At 38.5% G+C, this 12,517-nt stretch overlaps 1 protein-coding gene across 3 annotated transcripts; it reads right to left on the bottom strand.

Annotated features, from left to right (window-relative positions):
• Window positions 1–726: 726 nt before the first annotated feature.
• On the bottom strand, window positions 727–11,242 carry CWC15 (CWC15 spliceosome associated protein homolog). 3 transcript variants are annotated; one of them, XM_037000920.2, is made up of 7 exons: window positions 11,124–11,242; window positions 9,843–9,981; window positions 9,157–9,269; window positions 8,442–8,530; window positions 6,807–6,920; window positions 3,544–3,662; window positions 727–1,594 (listed from the first exon to the last, which is right to left on the bottom strand). In XM_037000920.2, exons 2-7 carry the CDS (start codon window positions 9,971–9,973, stop codon window positions 1,465–1,467), a joined length of 696 nt encoding a protein of 231 aa, XP_036856815.1. In that variant the 5' UTR covers window positions 9,974–9,981; window positions 11,124–11,242; the 3' UTR covers window positions 727–1,464. The 3 variants fall into 3 exon arrangements, with proteins under 3 accessions (XP_036856815.1, XP_036856817.1, XP_036856816.1); XM_037000922.2 differs by having other exon boundaries at window positions 9,843–9,994; window positions 11,124–11,200; XM_037000921.2 differs by lacking the exon at window positions 11,124–11,242 and adding an exon at window positions 10,899–11,077.
• Between the last annotated feature and the right edge of the window lie 1,275 nt (window positions 11,243–12,517).

The raw sequence follows: 12,517 nt of genomic DNA, 5'->3' as shown, positions 1-12,517 counted from the left end.
AACAGGGACAGGATAAAGCAGTGGTTCTCAAACTAGGATAAAGATTGGTATCAACTAGAGAGCTTTAACATACATGGATGCAGAGGTTTCATCCCCAAAGTTTCTGGTTTAATTGGTTGAGGTGTGGCCTGGGCATCAGGGCTTTTGCAGAGAGTGACTAGCTCCCAGGTCTTACTGAGCCCACCCTCCAGAAGTAGGCCTCTGAGGCTGAGTTAGGCTTACGAGGACATGTGCGTGTTGAGGAACTCTCAGAATGCCATTAGAACCCTTCCTTCTGAAAAAGGCAAAAGGTCGTTTAAGTCCCCCATGCCTCTTCCCTCCTTCCTCAGACTCTGGCACATACAGAGATGGCTGAGTAACCAGGAAGCTGCTTCTAATTAGTCTGGGGCCTTTAGGAGCCATTTCTTTGTCTGTTTCTTGAAAGGGAGGCTGTTGGAAAATACAGTTACGTGAAAAGATCACTCTTGAGTGGGAACCGGCGCAAACATGCTGATTTCTTCCTCCTCTTTCTTCTCCTGAAGTGCCTCTGAGAGTCAGGCCAGGTTAAGAATAAGACTTTTCAAAAAATGGAAATAAAAAACACCTGAGTTCCTGTACAGAAACCTTTCCAGAGCAAGGATGTGCACAGCAGGGGCTCTGTGGGTGTGGTTCAGATTTCCCAGGTATACAGGCATACTCCCACATCCCACATTTTTATCCTCCAAGGTAACAAACAAGCAGACAAAATCCTATTTCCAAAGGTTTTATTACATGTATCATTGGATATTAATCTTTCCTAGCCTTTGTAGCTAAAGCTTATCAATGTGTAAACTCTACTTCATTCAAGAGAAACATGGCAGCTGAGTATTCAGAACACAAGTATCACATGCTTCGTAGGCATGCTTAAGGAGCGCCTGTCTTGCACAAGTGAGGTACCCCATCCCATCCTTGGGCACCCACTGAAGCAGCTTGGTGGTTGATGACACTTCCATACCAACATGTGATTCAAAATGGGATCCCTTCCATCGTTCATCATAATCTTAGAAAACCTGGAGAAGATATCACAAATTAACTAACCTTAAGCCAATGTCAGAGAAATGGGGAGAGAAGGTAATGCTCAAGGAAATATAATACACAAAGAAAATAGGCAATGTGTCATAAGCAGCATACATTTCAACAAAAAAGCTGGGGACAGATACGGTTATTTATATTATTAAAAATATTTATTCCAGGCAGATTCCCTTTCCTGTATTAAAAAGAAAACATGAATGGAAAAATTTGGAGACCAGAAACTGGGTTAAACCAATTCCCAAGTCCTTATCAAATAAGGTATCAATAAAGGAAAAGATATTTTGGAGCTTAAAATTAGGAAAGCCTATACAAAACTTAGATGGGGGAAAAGAGAAAAAAAAAAAACCACCACCAAAATAAAGTCAGAATGATGGAGTACATTCTACAGTCTCTAGTTAAGCACATAAAACTGTACTATTTAATATATTTCTCCATGAACTTTTTGTGAAATTCTGATCGCAGTGTATCATTTACAAATCTTTTGTCTTTCTTCTGATCATCTACACCTTTTGCACAGTTCTTGAAAACAACATCATCATCCCACCTGAGGGAGAAAAGGAAATAGAATGTTTTTATAATGTTTGTTTCAGGAGACAAGAACAGCATGCAAACTGCAAAGCTTAGTCATCACACAGATACTCAACATCATTTGATGTGCTGACTACACCCAAAAGAATAAGTGATTCTTAATAGGTTGTAATCTTGCTTTATAATAGTAGGAAGGCAATATCTATTTAGAACATACATTCTTTGTACATGCATGTAGGCACACCAGAAGAAAAATAAACAAAGGATAGGGGCCCCTTTGTTAAATATTGTTAGCAAAGTCATCATTGGTATAGTACACAGAAATATGAAAAGCTAAGCACAACTAGGTCAAATGTGATCTGCATATTAAGACATTTTGACCTCCAAACAATTCTATCTACATCCAAAACAGGCATAGAAACTATATAGTTTAATATTAATCTAAACATAACCTGAATAGATTTTTCTCTAACCACTCTCTCAACCCACTCCCAATAAACTTTTAGCTTCTCCTTCTCAACACCAAAACTGCTCTTCCATGTAGCTAAGTCGAGTGGCCACTTCACGGTACTCCTTTTACCAGCCCTGTCATCAGTATTTGACCTAGATCATCACTCCAGGCCTCTTCCAATGTTTTGTTTCATTGGCTTCCAACATGCCAGTCTCTTCTGGTTCTCCTCCTCCTCCTCACTAACTGCTCCTCCTCATTCTAGTTTTTTCATCGAAATCCAATCAATCAGCACTTACTAAATACCTCATACCTACCAGGCACAGTTCCAGGCATTGATTGCTAATCATTTACCCAATCTCTAAATATTATCCCAGGCTGTCCTCTGATTTCTCTACCTAAAGCTATTCCCTAGTGATCTCATCTAATTTCATGGCTTTGAAAGACTTCTATAAATTGACAACTCCAAAATCCATCATCTCCAGCTTGGACTACTCAACATTTCCACAAAAACATACATAATAACATCCTAAATTTACCATATCTTAAATCTGTCACCTCCCCTGCCTCCAACAGTAGTTTACTTTCCTCCCCATCTCAGTCCTTTCAATTGCTGAGGTAAATACCTTAAAGTCTGGTCTCTGATAAAATGTCACCTTCCCAGCAAATCCTTCCTTGACTATTCTGTTGCCTCTGCATGGAAACTGTAAATTTTTATAGCTTTATGGGCCATTGTTAAGAAAGTTTACTATGAATGAGTTAGGAAACCACTGGGTAGTTCAGAGTGGCTACTTCACAGTACTCATTTTACCAGCCCTGTCATCAGTAGGGCTGATGGATCACAAACTTTCATTTTAAATGGATCACAACACTGCTGCTAAAAAAAGCTGTGGGTAGGGAGGGAGAAGGTAGTGGGGGTGCAAGCAGACGAGTTAGAGGTACTGCATCACCCCAGAGGGAGAGAAGGTGGCGAGAAATAGGTATGGTTTAAAAGGTAAGCCTACAGGGTTCCTTGATCACATATAAAATAACCAACCTGCCTCCTATAAGCTTTTCTGCTATATTTTTCTATGTATTACTTTTTGAAGTACTATATAAAATATTTATTGTTTTATATTCTCCCTCTTCTGTTATCTTTTCCCCTTATGATTTAACTGTATATTTTTACCCCATTAGCCATGAGTACAACCATATGCTGAGCCCGAGGCCTAATGTGAGTCTCTGAATTTGAAGGTAGTCTTAGGGATCCCTGACATCTACACCTAAAATGTAAGCTTTGTAAGGTCAAGGGCTCAGTGCCTTTGTCTGTCCCTAGTGTTTTGAACAATACCTGATACACAGCTGATTACTGTAAATCTCTATTGAAAATAAGTTTATTTTCTTTCATTTTCCTTCTTCCATTATTGCAAAGTCTGATAGAGAAGACTAGCAGTGGAAGGTGGGATTTACAGAACATAGTTTGCAATAAAACTCTTAAATCTTTATATATATATATCCAACCCATTAGTGTAGAGTACCTTCTTTTAACTTTGAAATTGGCCTGAGGCTGGGATGGGCCTGTAAGGTTAAGGAGAGGGTTTCCACTCAGAATGTTTTCCATACGAATTCTTTCTTCTTCAGCTTTCTGTTCTTGTTCCTGTCAATGACAGGGGAAGATGCTTATTTATTCTATTAACTCTGGGGTCAATCTTTTTCCATAGTTAATATTTAAAAAGACAGGATTTTATGAAGAAGGGATAAGCTTCAGGGTAGGTTTATTTGCTTTTCAGACATATCAGAAAAGTTTTTCTCATCAAAATAAATTGGCATTTGTTATAAATATTTCATGCTTGTCATCATACATTCATTAGGCTCTTCTGACTCTGAAATTCTATGATGCATATTTAAATCATTTTCCTTCCAGAAGTATATACAAATTGCCTATTTTAAGAGTACACCACTAAATGTATTCTAATAATTTAAGAACATACTGACCATTAAACACACATTTAGTAAAGCTATTACCTCAATTTTTTAAAGAGGAGTTATACATAACTGTGATTAAAAATTATTTCATTTTGAACGACTAACAATGTAAACTTCCATCTCCAGGATTGGTGACAAGTTATTGTTGACCAAGAACTAGCTCCTAAAATAAGACAACTACCATGTAAAAAATCATATTTAGGTAACATACATTTCTAGTAAGTTAGCTGATATTTATCCATTTTGTTCTTAAGATTATTACTATTTTTGTACCTTTCATCCATCATCAGCTACAAGCTTGTCTTTCTTCACTTTAATTTTAGCATTACCTTTTAAACTCAAATTATCCTGTTTCATTTTTAGAATTAGGAATACAAAATGTCTAAAATCCTTAGCCATAACTTCTAGATCTACCTGATTCCATGCTATTTTAAACCAAAGATAAATCCCACCTTGCTGTATTTTGGAGATGACAAATTGATGAATTAGTAGATCAAAGAAGAAAAAGAGACTGAATTTAAAATGAATTTAATATAACAACACTTGGAAAAATAACCTAATTTTCCATATAGATTAATGACATAAGATTTTCACATCTAAATGTAAACAATGGATTTCATTTTTGTGAGGCTAAATAACTGGGAGGTGAGAAGATACAATTTCCAGGGAAATAAACAGTAAAATTCCTTTAGGTCACTGCTCAAACCTTCAATAACAAAGTGTGGAACAATCATCATAGATTAAGAATAGACAGCTTTATAAAAACTATGTATTTATTTTTAACAAATTATATTGATGATGAAAGTGAAAAGACATTTTTCTGAGATGCTAGAAAAACAGGCGCTCAAGTACACAATATCCCCAAACTTACAAAATAATGTGTGTGCTGTAATAAGGTTCTAGACATTTTCTATTTGGAGTATTATTTCCTTTAGAGTTCCTGATACAGCACTGGAAAAAAAGGAGCCGTCCCTTTCCATGTTTAAGTACCAGGATCACTAGGCTTCATGAACATATAGACTAATGGCCAGATGGCCTGCAGGTTTTTTAACCACCTATTTTTATAAATAAATTTTCCTGGCACATAGTCACATCCACTCATTCAGGCATTGCAGAACTGAACAGCTGAGAGAGACTGTGTGGCCTGCAAACCTGCAAAAAAATATTTACCATCTGGCTTTTTACAGAAAGTTTCTTGGCCCCTGACATAGACTGACTGGTTTGAAATGTTATTTTGGTTATAACTCAAAAATCAGCCACTAGAAAACCAGAACAGGGACAAAACTCTCATTCAACCCCAAGAAACACCAACACATTGTTTACAAAGAGATTAGATAAAACTCACAAAATTGCAAAACCTGTCTAAAGTGTTTATCCTCCCTAAGGGTTGCCCAAATAATATTTAAATTGCTTCTCATATGTATCCAGAGCTGCTAGGCAAGCAAAAAGGATTTGGAATAGAACAGCTGCCCTCTAGTGGTGTGAAAGCAGTATCAGGAATATTCTTTGATTTTTAAAAATTAGATATAAAAATTATAAGCAGTACAGGAATTAAGCTATCTTATGCCAAACTCTGATGAGAATTATAATTAAAATATTTTTCTTCTTCCAATTTGAATTCTAGCAGTCCTCTACTTTTCTAGAATACCTGCATTAACCTAAATCAGTCTTTTCCCCACGTCTTTTTCCCTCTTTTTTAACAGTGCAGTTCTTGGCTCAAATGAAATCTTACACAGAAGCCCATAAAAAAGCTGAGTTGTTCCCTCTGAAAGTGGAGACGGACACCCCCACTGGAATGTCTCATGTGTCAGACTCAACATGTTCCAAACAGAACTCATCATTTTTCTCCCTCCACCTGAACATGCCCATCTTTGCTGCCACATCTGATCAGTCACTTTATTTGGTCAATTCTACCTCCTTGATAGCTTTATTAGCATCTGTTCACTTCTCTCAACTCCAACTGCTATCATGCGAGATTCTCACAATTTTATGTGAGGATTAATATAACAGCCTCCACAATAAGTTCTTTCTAATCCAACCTCCATATATCTGCCAGAGTAATCTTTCTAAAATGCACATCCAGTCTTATCCATCTCCTGCTGAAATCAACCAGCTCCACATATCCTTTAGAAAAGAGTTCTAACTCCTGCAGCCCTGGTTCATGAACCTCTACTAATGCTCTGACCTGTTCTTGCCTCCCCAGTTTCACCTTATTGTTACTATTATGGGTAAAATTCAAAGTTTAAAGGTATGTACTATGCACCCTATTTAATCCTTATAACTATCACTGAGTTAGACATTCTTTTCTTGCACTGTATAAATGGAGACTCAGGGAAGTCTTAGACTATGGGGACTCACAGAAGTTAGGTAAACTGCCCTAGGTTACAAAAAATCTATTGACAGACTGTATCAACCAGCACCTAGAAAAGAGTCTGGGAGCAAGAGACAAGGAGAGATAAAGATGGCTTCATTGTATCAGTGGGTTCTTTGCAGGCCATGACTACACCTGAATCATCTTTGATTCTTTTGACACTTAACAGACACTGACTAAACATCTGCTGAACAAATAAACAAGTAAGTGAACGAAGATCAATTTGATGAATATTATTAGGCATGTCTGAAGTATTTGCAAGGAATTTCTAACAAAACCAGGAAACTTAAAGGATGTTACAAAAAAAATCAGATTTATAGATCTCTAAGTGCTATAGTATCTAGACATGGCAAGGATGATTTCTAATGTAAGATATTGAAATAAAAGGCATTTTTTGTTTAGTAGAAGATGGAGAAAGATGTAAATATTTAACTTTGATTTTACCTTCCTGGCCTGTTCTTCAGCTCTTTCTTTTTTAATTTTTTCCAGTTCTGCAAGTAGAGCTGCAGTATCATCATCATCACTCTCCTCTTCAAAATCTTCATCTTCATCTTCCTCCTAAAAAAGAACAAAGAATACACCAGGAGACTGGAGTGAAAATGAACACTATATCACTTTTTTCCATAAAAACTGCACTTGCCAAATCTTTCAAAAGGATTAATTTTCCCACTAGGGAAGATAAATGTACCTAAATATGACTAAAATCACCAACCAACAAAAAAAGAAAACTCCACAAACATGCTATGAGTACTTACTAAAATGTCACCCCTGATGTGTTTGAGAGATTGTAACAGCAAACAGCGTAACAAAGTATCTTTCAAATTTACATGGTCAAAAGGGCTCTTAAATATGAAAACACAGTTGACCTTGGAACAACATGGGCATTAGAGGTGCCAACCCCTCACATGATCAAAAATTTGTGTAACTTTTGACTCCCCAAAAACGAATAGCTTACTGTTGATGAGAAATCTTACCAGTAACATAAACAATGGATTAACACATACTTTGTATGTTATGTGTACTATATACTGAATTCTTACAATAAAGTTAGAGGAAAGAAAATGTTTTTCAAATTGTCACAAATGTCCAAAAAACTGTCCAATACATTTACTGAAAAAATCCACATAAAAAACATAAAACTCCATTGAAGTGGACCCATGTAGTTCAGACCTGTGCTGGTTAAGGGTCAACTGTATTTCTAGAATCAGAAAAGGAAAACTTACACTCATACACAGTACACATGTACACAGTGTATCACCCTGAGGATTAAATCATTTTATGTAGCTCAAAACTACTTTAAGTAGGAAGAATAATGAAACTACAAAAAAGGGTGCTAAATTCTCAGAATATTTCAAATGAACAATCTAATTAAATTTCACTTAAAATTGGGTTCCCTTTATTTAATTAGTGTTAACTATTTAATTCAATCTGTCAACCTTAGAACTAATTTTGATATATGTACTTAGATGTTACACATGAAAGGCCACTCAGATTTTTCTACTGTGTGTAGAAAACTGCAAATTAATTATAGAGTCCCATTGAAATTTTAATGTTAATTGAAACGCTAATCCTAAAAACCCTTCCACACAGATCACTTCCTTCCCTAAGCACAGAGGGAGCCATTAAGTAGCCTGCACATCTGGAAGGGACACCTTTGGTATCTAATGTGCAAAGATCTCTGGATTCAACCTTAAGGGATACTGTTGATAGAAAGCCCAGTATGAAGAATGCCCCCTGGAGGCACGTAACATAGTAGTCAATCTCCAGGGCTTAATATGGGGAATTATTCTTTAGGAAAGCATATGTACCCTTTATGAGATTACTTCCCTATTTGGCTCTCCAGAGATCAAACTTGTTACTGAAGTTGGATCAACCACACATTAACACTTTTTGTTTTAAAATCAGCTGTAAAGTTTAGCATTGAAGACAGGGCCACATGTAAACAGCAGTAAGTAAAAATACACACACATCACTTCTTAAAGCCAAAAGAATAAAAGTATTTCAGGAAGCATGATAAATAAAATACAAATGGTTAAAAAAAAAAAAAAGAAGAAGATGAATGGAGGAAACGAAACACACATCTGTTAGAGGGTCATCCGCATCGAGGTTGGCGGCCGGGATCTGGTCTAACCGAGGCTTCTTGGACACTGAAGAGGAGGTTGTATGCTCTGGGAAAACACAAACATTATGCAGCTCACTGAAACAAATACTGCATTTCTTGTAACATTTTAGGGACTTGTGGCCACCAAGAGCTTAGATTACAAGCACTGTGATAGCAGAGACCACAACGAGATGCCTGGCAAACAAGCCTCTGGCAACTGTTTGCTGAGTTAATTAAAATACTGATTTTAATATGGGAACTGCAGTCTCCATCAGGAAATTTAGGAAATAGTTTGCATATCCTGGAAAAATAGAAAAGATTCTATAACTGATGCCCACCAAGGACTGGTGACAAAAGCAGGAGAAACCTCACAGACAGAAACCATGGGGCTTCAAATAGTAAACAGTCAAAACTTGATCTGAATTGAAACAATGGCTGCTAAATATCCCCAGATCATCCTGTTCCTTCTAAAAGAGAAGCATAAAAGGATAGGACTGGAATCAACCTCATCATCGTCTCTAATCTAATCATTTAAGAAAGTGTTACCAGTATTTTAAGGCAAACATCTTAAGTTGTTTACATCATTATTTTAAAACAAACAAACAAAAACTTCAATCTGTTCCAATTAGCAAATGAACGAATAACTACTGGCTATGTGATTTTATAAGTCCAGTGTCTGGGGTATGTTAGTACCTCGAGTTGGACGATCCCTATTTTTTTCTCTTGCAGCAGCTCTCTCTCTCTCCTCTAGCTCCCTCCTGAAGTCACGGTTCCGAACTTCTTCAGGGGCATCCTGAGTGGTTTGTCTAACGTGGAAACAAACCAGGGCAAAAATGTTACTGAGAAAACACATGGCTGTAGTGGTGGAAGACAATCCACAAAAAAGAGCTTTGTTCCTAAATTCCTCAAGAATAAAAGAGAACTGGACAAGATCACTGTGATAATCTGAAGGTTTCTAACAGGATCCGTGTGGTTTCCAGTCTCTCAAAAAGCCCAAGTGAATCACATATTTTCCTACAATAATACTGTAGATTGACTAAAATATTTTTACTTTTTGTTAGTATGGTAACTCAGGGCTCTTTACTGTAATACTTTTAATCCCTTATTGATTACTGCTAATAGTGCACGGTCCCTCTGAGGTAAGATATTAGTTGTTATTAAATCCACACAGGGAAATTTCCAATTTATAGGAATTTCTACTTAAGGAATATCTGGTAGCATTCCACAATCACAGAGCATAATTTTTGTGTTAGACAACTCTATTGCATTCTACTCCTATGAAAACAGATACGTGATATGAACTGAACATACTATTTCATGATCGTGTCATTCAACACTTTTGGCCTTGCCTTGTGAACGAGAAAAAAAGTCTTCATTACCTGTATTTGATTTTTGTATGAGAAGGCAGGTCTCTACTTGAATACTGCTTTGAGAGTTGGCTCAAATCACCTTCTCCTTTTCCTCTTCCGCCTCTTGCAGGTTCAAAAGTTGGCCTAGCTGCTGTCGTCATCTTTTACACTTTGAAGAAAAACTGTATCAAGTTATTCCCAATATGATAAACTTTAATTATATAAAGTATTGACAAATATCCAAGTTGTGAAATCATTTCCAAAACTCATTCTCCAAATTTTACTTTCATCTCAAACAAAAGCTCTCAAGAAAATAAATAATGAGTCTCAGGAATAGAGGAATACAGCTTCTTAAGCAGTTCTTAATTAGTGCAAACAATTCTGTCATGAAGATGAGCTCCTTTCTTGTTTTCCTTCTGGCTCTGTGGCCTTGGGCAAGTCACCTAACGTAAATTCCTGTGGAATGGGGATATTCCTAATGGGATTACTATAAGAATTATTAGACTTGACATATCAAAGCCTTGTAAAATTCAGTACAGCCATGACTGAGTTTGAAAAATTCTCAACTCAACCTTACTCCACCAGACTCCCTCAAGTTTTTACCTTATACAACAGTAAATAGGCTACAAAAACAAACAAAAAAAATACTTTGAAAATCCCTGGACAAAGTTACTGTCTTGGAGAAAAACGTGCTAAATTTCAATGACAGTTACATAGGCAAAACTCTCCAACAACTTTTTGTTGATACAATTTTCTCCTACAGCAACCTTCGTTATAAAAATCTTGTATTTTGCAGGTTATAATTTACTGAATGTCCAAAAGCCAGGAACCTCACCCTAAATGATTCTGATAACCAAAAGTGTTCATGGTATTCTGGGTTTGAGCAGCCAAAAGTGTACCGCCCAGCAGATATGGCTCCCCAAACCCTTCAAATGTTGGAAAAGCAAGTGTGTGGGAAAGCTGGGGGAACTGGTTTACTTCTCCAGATTTTCAGACAGGAAAGGGGATGTATCCAGAGAGGGAGAAACAGGGTTTTCTGCTCCAGGGACACCACTGTCTCCCACGTCCCCCCCACCGGTGACCAACCATCACTCCCGCCTCGGGGCAGTCGCCGACTCCTCCCCCAGGCCCGACCCGCGGTGGGGAGAGGCCGGTGAACCCCGCTTAGCCGCCACAGCTGCCTTCCCACGGCGCTGCGCGGCTCCGCCGCTGTCCGCGACTCCCGAGCACCCTTCGCCGCCAACCGCGAACACACCGCCCTTTCCGCCCACGTGGACAAGGAAGACAATCCGCCAGCTTCCTGCCACTCACGTAGGCCGAGGTCCCACGCAGCGACCTCCGCAGCTCACACAGACACCATGACCACTCGCGACTCCCAGAAACCCTTGCGCCAAAGCCCAAGACCCGGAAGCAACCCCGGGCTTTTCGGACACACGTCATAGTCGGAGGCAGCCACCAATTCGTGGAAGCCAAGGGGTACGTTGGCATGACGACGGGGTGGGGCCGAGCCTAGGCGTTAGAGTGAGTGGCCCTTTGACACCAGTGCTTCAGAGTGGACTCTAAGCGCGGTGCTGTACCTTGGAGGTCTCGTCCGTCTTTTCCTTCCCCGACTCCCTGCTAGACTTTCGTGGACAGAAAGCTCCGGGTAGCCGACTCCACATCTCCGGCTACCGACAGAGCGTCCACATCCCCGCCTAGCGACAGAGAGCGTAGAAAAGGACTGCGCCCAACTGATCCACCGGCTCCTGCTTCGTTTCTGCTGAGCTAGACCCAGCGAGCCTAGAGAGTTGGGCTGAATAACTAGTATTTTCATTTAATTGGATTTGAAGAAAGAACAAATATATACGGGGGCAACCACGATCTTTATAAAGGTACCGTTCCTGCAAAAATATTAGTCTCCAAAGCAAAGGTTGTATTTGTATTGTTGGTTAAAAGTTGTATTTTTAAAGAAGCCTAAGTTCTAGTGGGAGGGGAGCTGTTCCTGCTTCCCCTTTTGTACTAAAGTCACTGTAGCAGTGAGACTGATCTTTAAAAGTTATGAATCAGGTAATGTTGTTCTCTGTATAAAAATCTACTGATTTTATAATAAAAAATCAAATTCCTTAATGTGACCAGAGGCCCCATGGGCTCTTGTTCCTGACTATCTCTGACTTCACTTCCCATCAATCACTCTCACATACTAAGCCCTAGCTACAGCCAGCTGGGCATTTCTGTTTCACAAACAGGGAAAGATTCCACTGTGCTGTCTTTGCTCTGCTGCCTGTGTCCCACGATAACAGATCACCATCCTTCAGGTCTCAGCTCAGATGTCACCTCCATGAGTTTTTCCCTCGTATCTACATCTTCACCTCCAACACAAAAATACCGTCGCATCACCCTTTATTATTTTTTCATAGTACTAAACGATCCTGAACTTTACTCTGTTCATTGTTTACTGCCGTTTTTCTTGTCTGAGAGGAAGCATAGCAAAGTTATTAAGAGAAAGAGCTCTACAGCCTGACTCTCATGGTTTGAAATTCCAGCTCTGCCCTCTGCTAGCTCTGTGACCTTAGGCAGGTTCTTTTCCTTTTCTGTGCCTCAGTTTCCTCAGGTACAGAATGAAGATAATTCTAGTCTCTACCATACAATGCTGTAAGATTTAAATGAATACTTGTAAAGTGCTTAAAACTGTCTCAACAAACAATACTTGCTAAATATTAACTGTT

Source organism: Manis javanica, chromosome 6 (genome assembly GCF_040802235.1).
Source record: "Manis javanica isolate MJ-LG chromosome 6, MJ_LKY, whole genome shotgun sequence".
Classification (NCBI taxonomy): Eukaryota; Metazoa; Chordata; class Mammalia; order Pholidota; family Manidae; genus Manis; species Manis javanica.
Note: the sequence above shows the minus strand (reverse complement) of the source record. Positions and strands in the feature narration are given on the sequence as shown.

Coding starts and splice junctions, on each gene's coding strand:
- CWC15 (XM_037000920.2), bottom strand. CDS start 9,973: ATGACGACAGCAGCTAGGCCAACTTTTGAACCTGCAAGAGGCGGAAGA. Junction 9,270..9,842: donor CATACAAAAATCAAATACAG/GTAATGAAGACT, acceptor TTTCCACGTTAG/ACAAACCACTCAGGATGCCC. Junction 1,595..3,543: donor AATTTCAAAGTTAAAAGAAG/GTACTCTACACT, acceptor TTTCTCCCTCAG/GTGGGATGATGATGTTGTTT.